The sequence below is a fragment of the Vairimorpha ceranae genome, assembly GCF_000988165.1.
Source record: "Vairimorpha ceranae strain PA08 1199 chromosome Unknown NODE_36, whole genome shotgun sequence".
Lineage (NCBI taxonomy): Eukaryota > Fungi > Microsporidia > Nosematidae > Vairimorpha > Vairimorpha ceranae.
In genome coordinates, this window is record NW_020169331.1 from 20,874 (window position 1) to 41,949 (window position 21,076).

The 21,076-nt window shown below is 25.3% G+C and overlaps 18 protein-coding genes and 3 non-coding genes across 21 annotated transcripts; 8 read left to right on the forward strand and 13 right to left on the reverse strand.

Moving 5' to 3' along the window:
• Positions 1 to 31: 31 nt before the first annotated feature.
• AAJ76_3600021165 (hypothetical protein) lies at positions 32 to 292 on the reverse strand (the record flags this gene model as incomplete). Its single annotated transcript, XM_024475317.1, has 1 exon — positions 32 to 292. One exon carries the CDS (start codon positions 290 to 292, stop codon positions 32 to 34), a length of 261 nt encoding a protein of 86 aa, XP_024330745.1.
• Positions 293 to 329: 37 nt separating this feature from the next.
• Positions 330 to 1,124, reverse strand: AAJ76_3600021997 (eukaryotic translation initiation factor 5; the record flags this gene model as incomplete). The annotated part of the gene is made up of 1 exon (XM_024475318.1): positions 330 to 1,124. The coding sequence occupies one exon, from the start codon at positions 1,122 to 1,124 to the stop codon at positions 330 to 332; it is 795 nt and encodes a 264-aa protein (XP_024330746.1).
• A 233-nt stretch (positions 1,125 to 1,357) lies between these two features.
• AAJ76_3600023409 (3-hydroxy-3-methylglutaryl reductase) lies at positions 1,358 to 2,536 on the reverse strand (the record flags this gene model as incomplete). Its single annotated transcript, XM_024475319.1, has 1 exon — positions 1,358 to 2,536. One exon carries the CDS (start codon positions 2,534 to 2,536, stop codon positions 1,358 to 1,360), a length of 1,179 nt encoding a protein of 392 aa, XP_024330747.1.
• A 177-nt stretch (positions 2,537 to 2,713) lies between these two features.
• On the reverse strand, positions 2,714 to 2,905 carry AAJ76_3600023778 (hypothetical protein; the record flags this gene model as incomplete). Its single annotated transcript, XM_024475320.1, has 1 exon — positions 2,714 to 2,905. One exon carries the CDS (start codon positions 2,903 to 2,905, stop codon positions 2,714 to 2,716), a length of 192 nt encoding a protein of 63 aa, XP_024330748.1.
• A 584-nt stretch (positions 2,906 to 3,489) lies between these two features.
• Positions 3,490 to 4,503, forward strand: AAJ76_3600024363 (sporulation protein rmd1; the record flags this gene model as incomplete). Its single annotated transcript, XM_024475321.1, has 1 exon — positions 3,490 to 4,503. The coding sequence occupies one exon, from the start codon at positions 3,490 to 3,492 to the stop codon at positions 4,501 to 4,503; it is 1,014 nt and encodes a 337-aa protein (XP_024330749.1).
• Positions 4,504 to 4,848: 345 nt separating this feature from the next.
• AAJ76_3600025722 lies at positions 4,849 to 4,920 on the forward strand. Its single transcript has one exon. It is a non-coding gene; the product is annotated as a tRNA-Lys (tRNA).
• A 526-nt stretch (positions 4,921 to 5,446) lies between these two features.
• Positions 5,447 to 7,549, forward strand: AAJ76_3600026320 (glucosamine fructose-6-phosphate aminotransferase; the record flags this gene model as incomplete). Its single annotated transcript, XM_024475322.1, has 1 exon — positions 5,447 to 7,549. One exon carries the CDS (start codon positions 5,447 to 5,449, stop codon positions 7,547 to 7,549), a length of 2,103 nt encoding a protein of 700 aa, XP_024330750.1.
• A 72-nt stretch (positions 7,550 to 7,621) lies between these two features.
• On the reverse strand, positions 7,622 to 8,542 carry AAJ76_3600029415 (mrk1-like ser thr protein kinase; the record flags this gene model as incomplete). Its single annotated transcript, XM_024475323.1, has 1 exon — positions 7,622 to 8,542. The coding sequence occupies one exon, from the start codon at positions 8,540 to 8,542 to the stop codon at positions 7,622 to 7,624; it is 921 nt and encodes a 306-aa protein (XP_024330751.1).
• A 182-nt stretch (positions 8,543 to 8,724) lies between these two features.
• Positions 8,725 to 9,414, reverse strand: AAJ76_3600030287 (golgi nucleoside diphosphatase; the record flags this gene model as incomplete). Its single annotated transcript, XM_024475324.1, has 1 exon — positions 8,725 to 9,414. The coding sequence occupies one exon, from the start codon at positions 9,412 to 9,414 to the stop codon at positions 8,725 to 8,727; it is 690 nt and encodes a 229-aa protein (XP_024330752.1).
• Positions 9,415 to 9,523: 109 nt separating this feature from the next.
• Positions 9,524 to 11,428, forward strand: AAJ76_3600030397 (formin-like protein; the record flags this gene model as incomplete). Its single annotated transcript, XM_024475326.1, has 1 exon — positions 9,524 to 11,428. One exon carries the CDS (start codon positions 9,524 to 9,526, stop codon positions 11,426 to 11,428), a length of 1,905 nt encoding a protein of 634 aa, XP_024330753.1.
• Positions 11,429 to 11,564: 136 nt separating this feature from the next.
• On the forward strand, positions 11,565 to 11,786 carry AAJ76_3600032438 (hypothetical protein; the record flags this gene model as incomplete). Its single annotated transcript, XM_024475327.1, has 1 exon — positions 11,565 to 11,786. The coding sequence occupies one exon, from the start codon at positions 11,565 to 11,567 to the stop codon at positions 11,784 to 11,786; it is 222 nt and encodes a 73-aa protein (XP_024330754.1).
• A 28-nt stretch (positions 11,787 to 11,814) lies between these two features.
• On the reverse strand, positions 11,815 to 11,886 carry AAJ76_3600032759. The gene has a single exon. It is a non-coding gene; the product is annotated as a tRNA-Asp (tRNA).
• A 276-nt stretch (positions 11,887 to 12,162) lies between these two features.
• Positions 12,163 to 12,756, reverse strand: AAJ76_3600033629 (hypothetical protein; the record flags this gene model as incomplete). The annotated part of the gene is made up of 1 exon (XM_024475328.1): positions 12,163 to 12,756. The coding sequence occupies one exon, from the start codon at positions 12,754 to 12,756 to the stop codon at positions 12,163 to 12,165; it is 594 nt and encodes a 197-aa protein (XP_024330755.1).
• A 1,526-nt stretch (positions 12,757 to 14,282) lies between these two features.
• On the forward strand, positions 14,283 to 14,771 carry AAJ76_3600035156 (hypothetical protein; the record flags this gene model as incomplete). Its single annotated transcript, XM_024475329.1, has 1 exon — positions 14,283 to 14,771. One exon carries the CDS (start codon positions 14,283 to 14,285, stop codon positions 14,769 to 14,771), a length of 489 nt encoding a protein of 162 aa, XP_024330756.1.
• Positions 14,772 to 14,775: 4 nt separating this feature from the next.
• On the reverse strand, positions 14,776 to 15,171 carry AAJ76_3600036044 (hypothetical protein; the record flags this gene model as incomplete). The annotated part of the gene is made up of 1 exon (XM_024475330.1): positions 14,776 to 15,171. One exon carries the CDS (start codon positions 15,169 to 15,171, stop codon positions 14,776 to 14,778), a length of 396 nt encoding a protein of 131 aa, XP_024330757.1.
• Positions 15,172 to 15,508: 337 nt separating this feature from the next.
• On the reverse strand, positions 15,509 to 16,834 carry AAJ76_3600037707 (tubulin alpha chain; the record flags this gene model as incomplete). The annotated part of the gene is made up of 1 exon (XM_024475331.1): positions 15,509 to 16,834. One exon carries the CDS (start codon positions 16,832 to 16,834, stop codon positions 15,509 to 15,511), a length of 1,326 nt encoding a protein of 441 aa, XP_024330758.1.
• Positions 16,835 to 17,392: 558 nt separating this feature from the next.
• Positions 17,393 to 17,788, reverse strand: AAJ76_3600038661 (hypothetical protein; the record flags this gene model as incomplete). The annotated part of the gene is made up of 1 exon (XM_024475333.1): positions 17,393 to 17,788. One exon carries the CDS (start codon positions 17,786 to 17,788, stop codon positions 17,393 to 17,395), a length of 396 nt encoding a protein of 131 aa, XP_024330759.1.
• A 62-nt stretch (positions 17,789 to 17,850) lies between these two features.
• AAJ76_3600038724 (hypothetical protein) lies at positions 17,851 to 18,714 on the forward strand (the record flags this gene model as incomplete). Its single annotated transcript, XM_024475334.1, has 1 exon — positions 17,851 to 18,714. The coding sequence occupies one exon, from the start codon at positions 17,851 to 17,853 to the stop codon at positions 18,712 to 18,714; it is 864 nt and encodes a 287-aa protein (XP_024330760.1).
• A 3-nt stretch (positions 18,715 to 18,717) lies between these two features.
• On the reverse strand, positions 18,718 to 18,791 carry AAJ76_3600039664. Its single transcript has one exon. It is a non-coding gene; the product is annotated as a tRNA-Ile (tRNA).
• A 144-nt stretch (positions 18,792 to 18,935) lies between these two features.
• AAJ76_3600040819 (trna-dihydrouridine synthase) lies at positions 18,936 to 19,946 on the reverse strand (the record flags this gene model as incomplete). Its single annotated transcript, XM_024475335.1, has 1 exon — positions 18,936 to 19,946. The coding sequence occupies one exon, from the start codon at positions 19,944 to 19,946 to the stop codon at positions 18,936 to 18,938; it is 1,011 nt and encodes a 336-aa protein (XP_024330761.1).
• Positions 19,947 to 20,704: 758 nt separating this feature from the next.
• AAJ76_3600041578 (hypothetical protein) lies at positions 20,705 to 20,896 on the forward strand (the record flags this gene model as incomplete). The annotated part of the gene is made up of 1 exon (XM_024475336.1): positions 20,705 to 20,896. The coding sequence occupies one exon, from the start codon at positions 20,705 to 20,707 to the stop codon at positions 20,894 to 20,896; it is 192 nt and encodes a 63-aa protein (XP_024330762.1).
• Between the last annotated feature and the right edge of the window lie 180 nt (positions 20,897 to 21,076).

A 21,076-nucleotide genomic window follows, 5' to 3' on the forward strand; every position in this document is an offset into this window, starting at 1 on the left:
TATTATCATCTAAAACTTTACAAAAAAATAGTTAGAATAGTAAATGTAGGGATTTATATGGTACAAATATATCACTCACAAAAGCTAAAGCTAAAATAGTTGAGATAAAAAAGTTTAACTCATTTAAAAAACAAATGTTATGTTCTAAATGTAACATTAATACAATTATTTCATTTACACAGATTAAAATATTATAAAAGCTCTTTTTAAAAAAAATAGATCCGTTTTTATTCATAATTTTAAATATACACATTTTTCTTATTAATGCTTCAAAGCTTTTAAATTCTTGCATAGCATATTAGATAAACAAAATCTTACTTAAAAATAATTTAGCTAAAATATTTATTTATCTCCTTTTTAAATTCTACGCTTCTCTTTTTTCCTGACTGTGGTCTTGTATAAAATTTATTTATTTCATTCTTTTTTACTCCTTGTTGCAACAGATGATCAATAAATTGTCCAATTTTTTCATATTTTTTATAAGTCTCGACATAAGACTCATATACTCCTAATAATACTTTTATAGGGATTTTCTTAATAATAAAATTTAATTTATCATAGATATCTTCTGAGTCTTTTAAAATCTTCATAATTATCTCCTCATCACTAAATCCTTTATTTTTGCATTCATTATATAGTTCCTCTGTGGTAAGTATCTTATCACATTCCTCTTCTGTAGATATAAACTCTGTGTATATCGTCGTAGGTGGTGTAATATTTTTACTTATTTCTGCATTTAATTTATGCTCATAAACACTTGATTTACTACCGCATGCAAGACATTCAATTTTAAGAGCAGGCTGAAGAATAAAAAATGTCTCGGGATTCTCACAATTATAACATAAAACGAAGTGATCAATAAAATCATACAAAATATTCTGTAAAAGTGGTTGTTCATGTCTACCACTAATAATATATTTATTGTTACTCTTAGTTTGTAGAGAAAGAGAATATGAGATGTATTTAAGAATATGTTCAGATTTTCTACTAAGTGACTTCGAAATATCATCAAGGTTTACAAGTACTGTTTTTATTCCTGTATTTTTACCCTCGTATTTTATTACTAATGGAGGCATTTTATATCTGTTGTGAATATCTTTTGTATTTCTGTTAATTACTATCATGCATAAATATAAGGGGCAAAATAAATGAGTTATAATAAAATATTATATTATTGCTTATTTAAAAAAATAATTTACAGATATAAGTAATAGTAACTAATTATGTTTTATAATGCACGATGTAAATAATATTTATTTTTTTCTATTAAAATTTTAAATTACTGTTTACTGTTAATTTTATTAATAAAAATTAAACTTAAAATTTTTTATAAATTATAGAATACATTTAATAATATTCATTGCTTCCTATTTAACCTCATATGTGCATCAATTAGTGTATTATTAGTTAAAGCACACATTCCTGAAATTTCTCCGGCCAAAACAGCTGCTGCTATTACTAAAGCCAAATAATTAGCAGAGGTGCTTAAGTCACGTGGATCATTAGTCAAAGGCTCTAATCCGTCAAATTGCTTAAAAAATGCACATGCAGGTTCTAGGTGTGTACCTCCTCCTACTGTACCTACTATAAGAGAAGGCATTAATAGATTAATTTCTAATAATGTATCACCGACTCTTTTCATATCCAAAATACAGTTTGATGATTCAAGTACATGCCCGAGATCTTGATTAAAAGCCAGAAATGTAGCTGCTACATAATTTGAAGCTTGACAATTAAATCCGCCCAAAATTATACTTCCTCCTAATACTATTTTTGTATTATACAATTTTAATAAATCATCTATATTAACTTTCATTACATCTAACAGATCTTTTTCACTAATTCTAATATTTAGAAAAACCCTTTTACCCCTACCATTCGCGTAATTTTCCACTGACCACTTTTTATCGGTGCAAATATTCGCACTTAAGGTTATTAGCTCTGAATCAGTAAAAATATCACTAATGGAACGAAAAATCTGATTGGCTGCCTTAGTAATCATATTCATTCCCATTGCGTCTCCAGTATAGGCTGTTATTTTTATAAAAACTGTACTTCCAAATAAATTCTTACTTTCAATACTCTTTATTTTACAAAATCTACTACCTTTCTCCCCTGCTTGTTTTAAAAATTCTAAGTTTTCTTTAACTTTTAGCCACCTATAAAAAAGTATAGCTGATTTAAAATTAGAAAACTCAACTGCTATACTGCGTGTTATACCTAGATTCTCAACATAACCGTTTACTCCATTACATTTATTAATTAATTTAATTCCACGACACATTGAAGCAACAAGAGCACCTTCAAATGTACATATTGGTATATAAAAATCTAAATTATTTATTTTAATTGGTGTATGTGATACACCTAAAGGCACTTTTCTGTATCCTAAGATATTTTCACAACATCTGTTATATATTTCGGTAAAATCATCATTTAAAATAATGTTATTAAGAATAATGCCTTTGGAGTTTTTAATATTGTTACGTATTTCCTTTGATCTTTGTTTTATTTTTTTATTAATTTCAGTTGTCATATTAAAGGGTAATAAATAATAGTTACAAGTTAATAATTAATTTATAGAATTAAAAGTAAGTAGCAACAATTGAGAAATTTGATATACGATTGTCACATGAATTTATTTAAAGTTTGTTTGTTCAAAGCCTAAAAAACATTTTTATTTATGCAAGCATTAATAAATAAAAATAACTATTCATACATCATCAAACATCCATGACATTCTTTCACTATCACTGGCATTTAAAGTAGATCTTACATGCTCACTATGCTTGTTTTTGTAATAATCTGCTGTCTTTTTAGATTGAATATTTATTTTTGTTATCTCTTTTTGTGTCTCATATCTGCTTGGATGCCATTTCTTTTTGCAGTTAATGTTAATTGACATTAAGGGATAAAAAATTAAAAGATGTTTGTAAAAAGATATTTTGCACTATTACCAAATAGCAGAATTATCAACTATTATTTAAAGCAGAAATTTCAACCATTATTAATAGCAGAAATATCAACTATTATTTAAAGCAAAAATATCAACTAGTATTAATAGCAGAAATATCAATAAGATAATTAATTAAAGCAGAACACAAGTTAGGCGAACTATTACATAACTTTAAATTTAAAGCAAATTATGTATATTTTATCTGATATTTAAAAATATTTTAATTTATTTTTGGTAGACAATTACAAATTAAGAATTATTTGCATAAAAAATTTGCAAAAAGGAATTTTAAATTTTTATTGGCAAACAATTATAGATATAATAATTAGCATATAACATTTGCAAAAAGAACACAACACGTTACAGCAATATGTAAAATGATAATTGATATAACTTTTTAATAATATTAAGATGTATTTAATTTTAAATAAGACAACTTTTATTTAAAAAATTAACTACCGCTAGATTACAATTATTTATTAGAAATTTACTCTCCTTAAATCCTTTATATTTTTAACTTTTATACCCCATAAATGAACGAAAAAGATAAAACGAAGCAGCGTATATATCTAACTGACATAAATAACGAACAACTATACGGAACAAAAAAACAAAGCAGAATTGAACTTAGAGCATTAAAGGATGCATATGCACTAAAAATTGAACCAGATTATTCTCCTAAAGAAAACGTATTACCGGAAATTGATTTGTACCGTGTGACGTCTTACTGTACAGCAGAAAATTTCAATCTCAAAGGCCTTAGTAAATTCCTAAAGAAATCAGATTTTGCCAGTAAAGTTTCTGTATATTTTGGAGAGTGTTTATATGCATCATTTAAATTTGATGATAAATCACATGACTGCTTTTTTTATGATTACGGTGTTTTAGTGTGTTGGGGGATGGACGAGAACGAAGAATCAAAGATTTTAAATCTTATTGAAAAATTCGAAATCAATAAATATGTCCCTTCTAATGTTGAAATAGAATCATTTAGATATGGAATAACAGAAGATCCATTTATTATAAATGATGTTATTTATCTTAATAGTGAAAATTATTTTACAAAGATGGTTATATCAATTGCGATTGCACAGAGTGTAAAATTAGACTTTTTTGAAAATTTGGTAGATTATACAATTGAACTTGTTAAAGATTTACCTGAGGAAGTAGAAAAAGAAGGTAAAGTTAGTAAAACACGTAAACAGTTACTTAAAATAATAGGTAAATTAAATAAATTACGCTTTAGTTTAAATCTTGTATCTAATATTTTAGATGAACCTGAATTTGTGTGGGACTATCCTGCATTTTCTTCTGTTTATGAAACATGTAGAAAATATTTGGATATTAAAAGTCGAGTAGATTTATTAAATAAAAGGGTGGATGTAATACATGGAATATTGGAAATTTTATCAGAAAATATTACAACTAACAATTCTGAGAGACTGGAGATTACAATGATATTTATGATATCTGCTAATGTAATTATAGGAATTATACAGATCTTTACTGTATTATGGATTTATAATCAATTTAAAAATGGCAAGTAAGAGTGTATATGCTAGAAAAATGTTGGATAGATTTGACATTTTAATAAATTTATTTTTTAATGAAATATTTTTACAATTTTTTGGAACTTTTAATTCAAATTTTTATTGTAAAAGTGGAAGTTATTGGAAATGCATATACATAAGAAAACTGATTTTTTAAATAAAAAATTTTTAATTTTATAACTAATTTAAACATAGTTGCATGCATTTTGTATCAAGGTTATAATAAGGTAATTAGTTGTAATGTTACAATGACTTAATTAATAAATTATTAATTTTAACAATGGAATTAAAAAATTACCGCAATTAAAAATAGAGAGTATCAAAACACCCGAAAAATTTCAAGCCCTGTTAGCTCAGTGGTAGAGCATTAGGCTTTTAACCTAAGGGCCGCGGGTTCGAGTCCCGCACAGGGTGTATTTTTGTTTTTGTAAAACTTTACTTTGTTATATATATAAAATGATACAAAATTTAGACTATATATTTTATTTATCACTACATGAAAGCTCACCTTAAATAAGAAACAATTTTTATTCTTACCATATATTTGATATAAAATATTTATAAAAGCATAAGTTTAGTTGTCTTGGTAACCTTGGTATAAATTGTGTACTTATATAAAAGTCTGTAATATTTACATCTAATTTAAAACAAAAACAACAAAGATCAAATTTATTAAAATAAGAATAATATATCTATAAATTAAAGACTCTCTTTTTGTTAGGAATATTAATATAACAATTTTGGTTTTAAAATAAAGCCAATATTTTTCGTTGTACAAATTTACCGTATTTTTGTTTTTTTAAAGCTAACTTCTAGAGAAATCACTTAATAGACTCATTAAAAAAATATAAAATTTTTATTTATTAGTTTTTTTCTAAATTTTTTTAATTGGTTTATTCTAATACAAAAAAAATATAAAACAAATATATTTATATCAAACATGTGTGGAATATTTGGATACGCAAATTTTTTAACTGAAAAGACAAAAAATCAGATTTCGAAAATTTTAATTAACGGACTAAAAAGAATTGAATACAGGGGATATGATTCTGCCGGGTTCTGTTTACAAGGAAATGATAATAAAAACTACGTGTTGTTTAAAGAAGTCGGTAAAGTAGAAAAACTTGAAGAAATGACTAATCAACAAAAAATAGTTGACATGGACAGGTTACTTTTTAATCACGTGGGTATAGCCCACACAAGATGGGCTACACATGGTAAACCTAGTGTTGCTAACTGCCATCCACTTAAATCTGATCCAGATGGTAAATTTTTAGTTGTTCACAATGGTATTATTACCAACTATAAAACACTTAAAGCTTTTTTAGAAAAGAGAAAGTATGTTTTTAAAAGTGACACTGATACAGAAGTTGCAGTTAAGCTGGCGCTTTATTTCTACAATGAGGAAATTAAGAAAAACAATCAACCTAAGTTTGTTGATATTATTAAAAAAGTTATTAAAAGATGTGACGGAGCGTTTTCGTTTGTTTTTATTTCGCCAATTTTCCCGAATGAAATGGTAGCTGTACGAGTGAGCTCTCCGCTTTTAATAGGTCTTAAAGGTGCCGATAAAATGTCTCTTGATTTTTTTAATGTAAGTTATGGGAATATTACCGATGATGAACCAGCATCTCCTTTAATGTCTGCTACAACTTCACCGATACTAACATCAGCGAATACAATTAATGTCAATTTAATTGATGATTTAAGAAAAGGGGTAGATCGATGTACGTTACACGCAGCAGATAACGACGAATTAGAAGTTTTTTTATCTTCTGATGCTTCGGCGCTTATTGAACATACGAATAAAGTTATATATTTAGAGGACAATGATATTTGTCATATTTTTGCGGGCAATTTAATAATACACCGACCTAATTCTAAAAATCAAGACACTTTAGGAGACAAGAGAGAGGTTAAGACAATAGAAACAGAGCTTAATGCAATAATGAAAGGTAATTATGAGCATTTTATGATTAAAGAAATAAATGAACAGAAAGAATCGGTTATAAATACAATGAGAGGAAGAGTTAACTTTGAAGAATCAACTGTTAATTTGGGTGGAATAAAAGAATATGTAAATATTCTAAAAAAGTGTAGTAGATTTATTTTTGTAGCCTGTGGAACAAGTTATCACGCAGCATTGAGCGTAAAAAGCCTTTTTGAAGAATTAATTGAACTACCGATTAATATTGAAATTGCGAGCGATTTTTTAGATAGATGTCCGCCAATAAATAGAAATGATTGTGTCTTCTTTATTTCTCAGAGTGGAGAAACAGCGGATAGTGTAATGGCATTAAGATACTGTATAAAACAAGGGGCTCTAACTGTCGGTGTAACGAATATTGTTGGTAGTACGATTTCACGCGAAACACACTGCGGTGTTCATATAAATGCGGGGCCCGAAATAGGAGTAGCAAGTACAAAAGCGTATACGAGCCAGTTTATTGCACTAATACTTATTGCAATACAAATTAGCCAAGATAGTTTAATTAAATTAGAAAGACGGAAAGTAATTATTAATGAGTTGAGAAATATTACTCACAAGATTTCTCAAGTACTTACATTAAATGATGATATTAAAGAATATGCTAAATCCATTTCTGATATTAATTCGCTGGTACTAATTGGTAGAGGCTATCAGTATCCAATTTGCATGGAAGGCGCTTTAAAAATTAAAGAAATAACATACATCCACTCTGAGGGGATAATGGCTGGCGAACTTAAGCATGGTCCTATTGCACTGGTTGATGACAAGTTAAATATTCTTTTGTTCGTTACTAATGATAAGAATTATGATAAAACATCTAATGTGATACATCAAATTACTGCAAGAAATGGAAAGCCCTTGATTATAGCATCTGAAAGCATAGCAGATTCATTTACATCAGAAAAAGTTTTTATTGTTCCTGATACGATTGATTGCCTACAAGGTATTTTAACAGTTATCCCTGTTCAATTGTTATCTTATCATTTGGCAGTTTTAAGAGGATTTAATCCAGATTTTCCTAGAAATTTAGCAAAGTCAGTAACAGTTGAATAAATGGTTAAATTTATACTTTTTTAATTAAAAATCAAAATTAATTTTATATATTTCATACAATAAATATATTTATTAAATTATCAAATTTAAAAGTTCTTTTGCACTAGATCTTTTACGTGGATTAAATACCAACATATGATCATAAAGATTTAAAAGCACATGATCATCCACATAATCTTTCAAATATTCTTTAATGCCTCCATGATTTGAAACTTTATGCTTACAGCCCATTTCTAACAAATCAGCCTCAGTTACAGAAACAGCTTTAAGAATCAAAGTTAACATATTTTGATTTGAATTACCTCTGAAAAGTACTTTTCCAGTGTGTAATTGTACGAGAAAACATCCTGCACTCCAAATATCAATTTTAAAATTATAATTTCTGTGTTCTAAAATATTTTCTGGGCTTCTATAACACCTACTAGATATATAAGCAATATTCTTTTGACCACTTTTAAGATGCTTAGCACTACCCATATCGCAAACAACAAGTTTATCTAAAGATGAATCTACTAAGACATTTGCTGGTTTAATATCTCTATGACAGATACCTTTGTTGTGGAGGTATTCTAAAGCCGAAATAAGTTGACCTGCCCAATTTTTTATTGTTGCGGAGGAAAATGTCTTCTTTTGTCGTATAAGTGTTTCAAAATCATAAGGATAATAATCTAAAAACAAATTAAGTATTTTACCATCGGTTGATTCATTTTCATAATTGTAGAAATGTAATTTTACTATGTTTCTATGTGAGGTCTGTTTAAGTATATCTAGCTCTCGATTACGAATTTTTGGATCCTGATAAACCTTTTTTAAAGCGTAAATCTTATTATTTGAAACATCTTTGACTTTTATTACAATACCAAATGTTCCTTTTCCTATATTTTCAAGATATGTAAAGCATAACTTTATGGGGGTTAAATCTAGAGAATAAACAATAATGGAAACAATATTATTTAATATTATCTTAATATCTTTTAATTTACTTTCTGACATAAGGGGGTTTAAATTTTATTGTTAAATAGTTCTTTTAATTTAGAAATTATTTATATATAAAGTTAAAAATATGTAGATGTGATTTAAACTGTACTTATAAAATTAAGATAATGAACAATTTATAAAAAAATAAATAGTTATTAATTAAACCAAGTTTTAAAAAAAATCAACCGTTTATTTATTTAATTGTCTGAAATATTATTAAGATATCTCAAAGACATTCCCAAAGTCCAATTAACTTCAATACCACGTAATTGTTGTTTAATTCCAAGGCGTTCTAAAAAAATTCTTAAATATTTATTTTTTATACTGTTAATATTTATAAATTTATCTTTTGTAAATTTTGAGCTAATATAAATAGGCTTGTTATCTTCTATAGGCACAATGTTCTTAATTTTACTTATTTTTTTGATATTTGTAAAGCCTAAATTATAACTTTTGTAAAATCCTTTTGAAACAACTTGTGTACTTTTACCTCCCATGTCTATTAATGTAAAATTTGGTGTTTTCAAAATGTATTTAAGAGCTTGATAGCCTAAAAATCCTTCATATTTGCCACTTAAAATACCATATTCTTTTATATTATACTTTTTTAAAAGCTTTACAACATAAAATAACTTTTTGAAATTTAACGGATGTCTAAATCCTGCAGTGCAATATACCCCAATAGGTATATTATACACAAAATTTGGTACCTGATCTATAAGAGAAATAATGCTCTTTTTTATATTATAAAAATTCATTTTATGTAGACCACCTTGTACTTCATACTTTTGGTATTGGATTAGTTCTTTGTCTTTTGAATATTTAAAAATATTAAATCTTGTACCCGTGCTGCCTATGTCTATTATACCAATTAAAAAGTGTATCATTCTAAAACAAATATTATTTTTTTAAATATGATACTATACTTTATAAATTTATACTCTCAATATATTATTTTAAGTTTTAGTTAAATTCAATATTTTTATATTTCTACCCATGTCCAATAAGTCCCTAGATAATTTAAATACACAATTCATTGATGTTCTAAAATCTCTTAATATAGAGGACAATAAACATCAAAAACTAAGCATCAATTTAGATCTTAAAAAGAAAATTAAAACAATAATATCTATACAATCATTAGAAGAAAGAAAAAGTCATATTCCAAAATATTTAAATAATAGCAATTCTTACATATCTTTACTGTCATTATCTATTTCACTCACTACAAAGACACTTTATACAATATTTTGCAATCATAATGGTAGAGAAATCTTAAAAAATGTTATTCAAAATTCTGATAAAGAAAAGACATGTTTGGCAATAGATCTTGTATATAGGTTGATAAAAACATATGATTTGGAATTTGATATAAAACTACTTATAGAAAAGGCTTGTGAATATGAAAAATGGGAAGTTCTTGATTTAGTAAAAACTTTTGATTTTTTCTTTGACGGAGATTGTTTATGCCAAATGTTAATTTATAAATTTTTGCATAAACTTCCAGATGAGTTTGTTTCTAAAATACAACAAAGTAAATTTAATAGAATTTTTGAATATATAAAAAATAATAGAATTTATGCTTCAAATATTTCTTTAGAAAAAGAGAATTTAAATAATCTTGAAAAAATCTTGCTAGATACACTATTTATTCGGACAGAAAAGGGGCTGGAGGTTTCTGTTATAAGAAAATCTACTACACCTGAACCTGTTAAAATAACCGAGCTTAATATTTGTCAAAATTCTAGTATTGAAACAAAAAAATCCGATACAGAAGAGCAATTATTGGTTAATGAAAGTAAACCTACTGTACCTGTTCTGACAAAACCTGATACTAGTTTGGATGAGAAAAAAACTTTGAAGAAAAAATTTATTTTCAAGAAAAAAGAGCCTAGTGTTGCTTATTTAAATATTAAATGGACTAAAATGCACAAAGTTAATACTGTTTTTGAAAATATAAATGTAGATAGTTTTAAATCTAAATTTTCTAAGGAAGATTTAGACTATTTTATTGTAAAAAAAGAAATAAAGAAGACTACGGTAGTTGAAAAAGGATCTATAAAAGAAGTCATAATGGATCCTAAAAAAAGTTATGCTCTAAATATTGCTTTATCAAGAGTAAAAGAAGATTATAAAGATGTTTTACAGAAAATTTACAATAATGATACTACTTACATTAATGAAAATTTGGTTAATCAACTACTTTTATATTTTCCTACTTGTCAAGAAATGGATAATATTATGATTTCTAATTCGACTGATAAGTACGTACTCTTTTTTAAAGAGTGTGGAGATCGATTCCTAGATGTTAAAGAAAATCTTCTAAAAATTAAGTTAGATATATTAATTAGAAATTTTAATTTTAATTATTTATTAGCATTTATTGGATTTTTTAGAGACATCAAAACGAGCATGTTTTTGAATGAATTATTAGGTATTATTCTTTATATAGGTAATATTGTTAATAAAGGCTCTACATACGCAAATGCTGAGGGATTTAGCATTCTTGATATACATAACATTTTAAATATGAGAATGCAAAATAACCTGTCTTCTACAAATGTAAATTGCAATAATAAAATTTCAGATTTCAGTTCTACTAAAAAAGATAATATTTTTACTTTTAAAGATTTAATTAGAAATAAAATCAGAGATTGTGATGTTAATTTATCAATTAAAAATATAAGTTATGATAATTTACTTACCGATATACAAGAAATTAATAATGTTAAAAAAGATTTAAATTTTACACATGTAAAATATGATGAGTTAATTAATTGTTACAGAGAATTGATGTCTCTGGCAAATGATATAAAGAAAGCATATAACTTAGAAAAAATTAATGATGAAATTATTTGTATTTTTATTACAATTTGTGAAATATTCGAGAAACACAATTAAGGATGCACATGTATTTTACAATAAATAGATTACTTTTACAAAATTAATTTATTTTTATCAACCAGTAAAACTTACATTCAATATATTTTTCGTTAATATTTTATACATACAGAAATGCCTTAGTGTAAATAAATTTATGTTTTTTGTTTATGCACCCCTTTCAATGAACAAACAAAAATTAACACATTTGCTTTCTTTGTTCAATTCTCAATATATTCTAAAACAGGAAATTATAAAATATTTTAGCATGGGAGATAAATTTAATGATGAAGAAATGAATATTTTACTTAAACTACTACCATTTGATTCTAATGACGGGATTAATTTACGTGATTTCGTTGATTTTATTCTTCAATAAAAAATTAGTTTATAAAATTGTATAAAAAGCTCTCCCACCGGGACTCGAACCCGGGCCACCAGCGTGACAGACTAGCATGCTACCACTGCACCATAGGAGATGTTAATGTGAAACGTATTAAAAACATTTATATTGTTGATTTTTTTGACTTTATGAAAGAACCGCAGATTAAATTTAAGAATGCTTCTATATCTGATGAGATGGTTTGTCTAACAATAAACAAGAAAGAAGAAGTAAAAGATGACAAAGCACCCTCCTTGCTTGTGTATGCTAAAAAGTTTTTCACTGCCATATACACTTATTTAAAGAATTTTATAAAATATGTTTTTTAATAAATATACTTCTTTAAATAATTAATTAGTTTTTAATAAATTTATTAAATGTTTGCCATAATTCCTGCAAAGAATATTGCAAAGCATACTAGCGTAATAAAACTATAAATGAATTGTGATCTACTGTCAGGAAACTGATGATCTCTTAAAAAAATATTATTTGCTATATACATTGTCAAGGATGAATATAAAAGATAAATTAAACTTGACAATGAAATAAAGAAACCGGCCAAAATTATAAAAACAGGTATATGAACTGTACTAATAAATGTAGCGTAAATATAAGAAGAAAGTGTTGTATCGTCAAGTTTACAGAGTAAATATTGAACAAAGTATCCCATGCATATAGAAAAAGCTAATAGAGCTAGTGTTTGTATAACTCCTTTAATAAGAAGAGGTGATAATGAAAACTGTCCATTAATCCATAAAGATAAGCCATCTGCAATAAGTATCTGTGGGAATAAACACCCCACTACAAAAGCTATACCTAACATATATGATGTATTTTTATTAATTGATATGGAATATAAGCATAGTGTCTTGTAATAATCTTCAACAAGTGATGATTTATTTGGAGAGGATATTTTTACTGCATTTAATTGTGATCTACGAGGTTCTCCTGATTGTCTTACTACCATAAAAATAAAGGGTGAGTTTATTTAAACTTGTTTCAAATAAAAAAACAAAAGGAGAATTTATTTTTATGCAATGCATAAATAAGGAACAAATGTATTTTAATTAAAAACGTGAGAAACTTTTAGAAAATTATGTTTGTTTATTTTTAATATATGTTAAATAAATTAGATAGTTAACTACTATATTTTTATAACTGCTATATATGTATTTAATCAAATATAAAATGAATATTTTAGAACATTAACCTTTTGTATTGTAATAATATTTTTACACTCTTTTTATCAATTAAACGAGAATATTAATATGTAAGTCTTATAGGCTTGATGTATACAAAAATATAAGCATTTTTTTAAAAAGTTTTAAAATTATTTATAAATACTTTTGTTTTCAAATAATATAATAATTATACGTACATGTCAACAGTTGTAAAGCTAACCATAAATAACTAATCTTTTTATTGTCAAAATCTTACAATACCTTTCAATTAATTATATTTAAAGACAATGAAACTTAATATTTATTATTTATTTGCTTATATTAATTAATCATAAAGAAATTACAAATTAAATAAACATAATTTTTATGTACATTTGATATTTATAAAGTAGCAGATAAAGTATAAAAATAAATAAAAAGTGTTTTAAAATTTATATTAATAGATCTTGTTTTATAAAAAGATATTTTACTGTTAATACAAAATAGATGTAATATAAATAGTAATTTTATTATTAGCTTAAAAAACCTATTTTTTATTGTAAAAAAAGTGCGTATTTATTATAAAAAATTTACTTTTTTTCTTATACAAATTTCAAATTTAAACGTGTTACCACAAGTACTTAAAGTTACATTTTTTACTTGTTTATAATTTCATATTTACTAAAACTTTTATTTTTTAGTCTTTTTTTAAATAACCTTTATTATTAAATAACTCTTAATTTTGATAACAACACTAAAAAGTATTTAAATGATTAATAAAATATAATACCATAGCTATTTATAAAATAGGTTTTTAAATAGATTTCAATAAGTTATCTTTGACACATTTATATATGAAAGTTTACAAATCATTATATTTTTATATACTCAGTAGTTTTGATATTTACTAATTTTTAAATTTTAATCTAGTGTATTTTAATTAAATAAGTCATGTGGAAATTTCTAAATAAAATTTTATTAGAACTATTATATCTTTAACTATAACTGTATGATAGTAAAGATGTAGACATGTCAAACAGCAGTATTGGGTTGCTGGCTTTGACATGTCTGTTATATTAATAATAATTATTAAATAAGTCCTTGTTATTACCAACAATAACATTTATTGTTTTTTTCATTTATGTTAATATATTACTTTTGTTAAATTTACTAGTTGTTTTTTTTAATAAAAAGATTTATTATATTTGCATTTTTTTATAAATAATTTATTAAATATAAATAAAATTTATCATTACTAATCTATTTAATATTTGTGTGATGTAAAACATATCAATTTTATAAAATTTTTAAAGATAAATTAATTTTGGCCCATATGGTAGTCAGAGCTTATAGATCAAAAAAGTACGATTTTTATAAACTCATTAAGCCATACACGAATTCATTTCTTTTTTTAAAAGTTAATACAGATGACATTACAATATTACAAGTTATATTAACATATTTTTCTTTTTTTATATTAATTTCCATAGCAATATTAATTAAATATGATAACATAATATTAGATTTGGTTGTAATACACAGTGGATTACTTATGTTTTATTTTATATTTTCATTATTTATTTATATTTTTATTAATCGTTATTCTTATTACACAATTCTTTTTATTGTTCTATTATCATTTATCCATCTTCCTATTTATATTGTATTGTACAGATATGCTTTTTTTAGACCAATAGTTATGCTTACTTATCTAATTTTACAAACATATTTTGTACGAAAAAATTTTGACATGGAAAATGACCTCATAACTATTTTATGCACAATTTTTTACTTTTTATTTTATCACATTTGCATAAATTAAAAGTTTACAAATACATTTTTTTTAATAAATAATTAAATACATATAATAATGTACTAATAACAAGGGCCATCTTAACTCCTTTTGTTTTTTTTTGTATCTTTAATTCTTTTGATTTAATCAAATGTATATCATTTTGTATTTTACTAAGTAATTTTATACATTTTGAACATTCTTCTAATCCCATTTTTTCATTTTCTTTTTTCATGTTTTCTATTTTCATGCTTAATTCTTTTAATAAATTTATTATATTTTTGTTAGAATTTATTTCTTTTTTTATAGTAGATTTTGAATTATTAATTTCATTAAGAATAATATCTTCTTTGTAGTCTTGATCTGATCCTTCTGTGAAATTTGCAAGTACCCCTTTAAGTTCTTCAAGAGTGTATTCTTCAAAATTCATAAATAAGGGAAATAAAAAAGTATGCATAAATTATTATGTATTTGTAGTTAAAGAATAAAGGGTAAAAGAAATGATTAGAGCTACAGAGAAATGCAAAAATTATATTGTTTTAAAAGCTACAGAGAAATACATAAAATATAATTTTAAAAAGTAAAAGAAATGCATAAAATATAATTTTAAAAAGTAAAAAAATGCAAAAATTATATTGTCACAAAAACTAAAAAAATGCATAAATCACTTTGTTTTAAAAACTAAAAAAAAGTGCATAAAATTTAATATGTTCATAAAAGAAATAGAACAATGTACATATGAAAGAGATGCACTTTGAATTAATCATTTATTCGTTATCACCACCATTTACGCCACATAATATTTGTTTATACTCATCTTCAAGCATAGCTAAATTTTCACGAGCTTCACTAAATTCTCCTTCTTCCATTCCTTCTCCTACATACCAGTGAACAAAAGCTCTTTTCGCATACATAAGATCAAATTTCTGGTTAAGTCTTTTCCATGCCTCAGCAATAGCTGTTGTATTACTAAGTGTACATACAGCCCTAGACACTTCCGCCATAGCTTGTCCTTCTAAAACAGTAGGTTTTCTACTATTAATTCCCACTTTAAAGCCTGTCGGGCACCATTCTACAAATTTAATAGAGCTTTTAGCTTTAATATTAGCAGTGGCTTTATTGGCCTCCTGAGAATTTACATCTCCCCTAAAAAGTAGACAGCATGCCATATATTTACCTTTTTTTGTATCACATTTTACCATCTGATTCTGTGGTTCAAAACATGCATTTGTAATTTCTTGTACACTTAACTTTTCATGAGATGCCTTTACTTTACTAAGCATAGGTGAATAAGCTACTAAAGGAAAGTGTATTCTAGGATAAGGAACTAGATTGGTTTGAAATTCTGTTAAATCAACATTTAAAGATCCTTTAAATCTTAAAGATGCAGTAATAGAAGATACTACTTGTGCCACCACTCTATTAATATCAGAATAATGAGGTCTTTCTATTCCTAAGTTTTTACACATATCATAAATAGCTTCATTATCAACTAAAAAAGAACAATCACTATGTTCTAATGTAGTATGTGTAGTTAATACACTATTATAAGGCTCTACTACCGCAGTACTAATAGCAGGAGCGGGATAAATAGAAAATTCTAGTTTACTTTTTTTACCAAATTCTGCATCTAGCCTGTCCATCAGTAAAGAACCAAATCCCGAACCAGTACCCCCACCAAAACTGTGAAAGATTAGAAATCCCTGTAGTCCTTCACAATTATCAACCATCCTTCGAATTTGTTCCATGACAGGATCAACTATCTCTTTACCAACAGTGTAATGACCCCTTGCATAATTATTTGCAGCATCTTCTTTTCCATGAATTAACTGTGCAGGATGAAATAAATTGCGATAATTAGAAGATTTAATTGAATCAATAACACCTGGTTCAAGATCTACCATTAAGGTTCTTGGAACATAAGTACCTGCAGATGTCTGTGAAAAAAAAGATTGTGATCCTTCATCCTCCATAGCCATTGAATCAAGACTACCATCAGGTAAAATACCATGTTCTTTGCAATACAATTCCCAGCATGCATTTCCAATTTGTACACCTGCTTGTCCAATGTGAATTGAAATAATTTCTCTCATATTTTTAGGGTAAAAAAAATATTTTATTGAATAGAAAAAACATTAGAGGAATATTTAAAGATTATGAGAAAGTAATAAACATAAAATAAGAATAGTTATTTTATGAACAAAACATGGGTTTAATAATATATTACTTATATTAGAATAGAAGAAACAATAATCAGACATGCTGTAATACTACTGTTTGGATTTAAAGCTATAAGAATATACTAAAATTTATAATTTAATCTTAAAAGACATAAAAATAAAATAATAAAGATTTTGATGGCAAATTAAAAAGTAATATAACTAGAAAATATATAAATTTGATACTAAAAAATGTAAAAATACAAGGTTACAGAAAAGATTTAAAACTAGAAAGAAACAAACAAATTCATATTTAAATTAAAAAACGTGCAACACTGGTTTAATTAATAAGAAGATTTTTTTATTTAGAAAAATGTTTAATATGTCAATATCATACTATACATAAATGATGTATTTGACATTTTCACTATTCAAATTATTTCCATGTTTTGCCTTCATAAAATAATATTAGCATTTTAAAATTTATGCTATTTAAATTTTTTTATTTACTGCGTCGTATCTCTTATTTAAAATCTTAAAAGTTGTTTCTAGCACACCACAAAAATCTACATTCCTGTCTATTTCTTTGTACGTTTTTACTTCATTTTTTAAATTTGCAATATTATCTCTCAATTGCGCCTCTACATAACTCATATCTACCTTTCCCGGCAGTTCTTTTAAAATATTAAAATTATTGCTTATCGAATTAAGATTTTTCTGTAAGGAAGAAGTTTGTAAATTAATGATTTGTGTATACAGTTCAGTAGAAGAAGGAATAGACATTTTTTCGGGTGTAATGTACACTTGATGAGAAAGACGATGTATATTTATTAACTTCTGTTTTACATTTTGAGGCAGGTCTACAAAACGAGTATCTTTTTTAATCATTGGGGTCAAATGTTTGAAATTTTAAAACAGTTTTATAAATAAATTTCTAAAACAAATAACAAATGGAGCTGTACATCTCGCCTCTGCCTCACTTATTTTCAGTATTTATATTCCTTGCATATTTGATGTATTTTACTAAAAAAGTTTCTAAAGAACTAAGATCTACTTCTTTTATATGTCAGGAGAAACACTTGAGAAGAAAAAAGATAATATTAACTTTTATGCTATTTTTAACATTAATCTCTACACTCGCATACAACACCTTTGCGGCATTTATTGGCTGCAGAAAATCTATACTGATGTATAGATCTGCAAGTACAAATGAAATATATGAAATTTTAAAATATCTAGAAATATTTAGTGAAACAATCTTAAAATCTTCGCTTTTCTTCTCGCTAATAATTTTACTACCTTTAGTGAATTCAAGAACTCCGAACGAAAAAATCAAATTTCTATATTTTTATTCTTTTGTAAGAATACCTTTATATCTATTAATTTTAAAGCTTTTGAAGGATTATCAATATTTTAAAATGTTTGTACTGGAAATACTACAAATATCAGATGCTTATCTTCTTGTAACTTTATTTATGGAAATATGTATTAAAAAAAAAGTAGTCGAAGACTTTAATTTAATTGAGACATACGAGCATGAATACATATATTTAAAAGTTATAAAAAAATGTAAGATTATAATAGTGGAAATATTACTAGAAATACTTTCAAGGTCATTTTTAATTTATATTATGGTATCACAAGTAAGTAATACTATCTTATACATGACATTACTTTATATTATAAAAGTTATGTATATGCAATTTATGATAAAAAGTATGATTTCTGTGATATTTTGTAAAGAACAAGAAATGTTTAACAATTTAATAAATTTTACAGAAGTGAAGGAAGAATTAAATAAAAGAAAATTATAAAAATGCTCTGACTGGGGATCGAACCCAGGGCCTTCGCGTTATTAGCACGACGCTCTAAACCGCTGAGCTACCAGAGCGTACCTATCATTTTGTAAAAATTTTAAGTAAAGTATATTAGATATTTTAATTAAATAAATTAATATAATTGTCACATAATTTTATTGACTAATAAATTATAAATTAATACTTTTATTTCAAATATAAACTGTATTCTCTAGAAGCTAAATGTCTGATAATCCCAATGATTCAATCTCGTCTATAAAATCTGATACAGTCAGTTTTTTTTTATGAACTGACTCGTTTAAAAATATTTTCCATTTCTTTGTACCCTTTTGTCCATGTAAAATGTTTTGTAAAGGATTTAAAATTCTAAATGTTATAGGTTTAGATAATTCAAACTTATTTAAATATTTTTTTACTACTGAAAAAATAGTATCTTGTGATGACTCATGTAAATAATTTTCAAAGGATCTAAACACTAAAATATTTTTAATAGCTTCTCTACCAATCATTATTCCATCTAAAGTTAAATTATTATTACAAAATAATTTATTAAAATCTGCTATTTTTTTTAATCCACCGTTGAGTATAAATAAAACATGCGGAAATTCTTCTTTAATTTTGTAGACAAAGCTATAATTAAGAGGTGGAATATTTCTATTCTGCTTGGGGGATAACCCTAGCAACCAACATTTTCTAGCGTGTACGTAAAACTTTTTTACTGGTGTATTTTTCACTAAAAAATGGACAAAATCACGAAAAAATTCGTATGTATCATAGTTATCTACTCCTGTACGTATTTTTAACGAAAGTACTATATCACACTTTTTATACACAGAATTAATAATTTCTGATATTAATTCTTTATTTTTCATAAGTACTGCGCCAAAACATCCTTTCTGCACTCTTGTGCTTGGGCATCCTACATTCAGATTAAAATGTTTACACCCCACGTCTTTTAAAACACAAATCGCATTTACAATTTCGTTTACGTCCGAACCGCCGATTTGTACAACTGTTCGTTCATCGATATCACCAAGTCTTTCAATAAGCTTTTCTTTGTCGATATGAATTACAGTATTTGCAACTATTAACTCTGTAAATAATATTGTATGCTCCGACGTTAATCTTACGAATCGCCTGAAGTTGGCAGTTGTGACATCAAGCATTGGAGCAAGGCAAATTTCTTTAGTTTTAAAATTTTCTGAGTTGATGCCAGTGCTTAAATCCATGGGTAAAATTTAAATAATTTTGTTAGAAAATTTACCAACAAGTATAAACTGCATATTTTAAGTGTAAAAATAAAAAAATGTTGATTGCACAGCAAAATTTTCCGTTTTCAATATACTTTACAAATGTGTAAAGAAATAATTGTTATTTTTTTAAAAAATTAAAAAAATATAATAATAAAGATATATAAGTAATATAACAAAAAATTTTGTATCTGTAAACTAAGCTAATTAAATAGGTTGCACCATTTTAACAGATTCAAAAGATGCTTATAAGTAAATTTTTGATCTCTGAAATGGAAGGCTTGAAAAAATTATAAAAGATTTTAATTGCAGTGTTAATAAAATGTATTTACATAATTTTTTAGTGTAATTGCAGACAAAGAAACAAAAAAAGCCGCAAGGAAATAATTTTTACGAAATAGGAAAAAAAATATACTTAAAAATATAACTATGGATTTTGTGAGTATAATGTCTTTAAGACGTTTATTTTACATTACGCTCAATAAGCGTTTATAAAAATTTTTTGAAAAAACGTCGGAACCCAAAACAAATATATAAAATTTTTTTCTATTCAAAAGTGGTAAAAAAATTAAAGCTCAAATATTTCACTAATTTTATAAATTACAATGCTACTATTCAATAATATATTTTTTTAATATTTTTGATACGTTTACATCTGTTTTAATTCTTATATTTTTACAAAATATAAAATAATTTAAAATTTTTTTAAGATCTATTTATACTTTAAACCCATTCTTATGGTGGGACACCTCAAATTGCGTGATATTAACTTTATAACAGATCCTTGTCCAAATACTATATCTCCTTGTTTCACTTATATCTTTGATAAAAGCTTTAAAGTACTAAAAACAAGCGTATACATACTTTTAAGTTACCATGATTTTTTTACAAGATTTATAGAATATACGAATTTTTTTAAAAATTTATAATTCTTTTCTATCTGAATGTATGGTAGAAATAATGTTTAATACAACAGATTATGGTATAAAAATACGTCTTCGCGGTATATCTACTAGAATTAGCTATGTTTGTACACTTTATATTGATTTTATATTTAATAACCAAGACGAAAGCAGGTATCATTTAGTATATTTACAAATTGAAAAAAA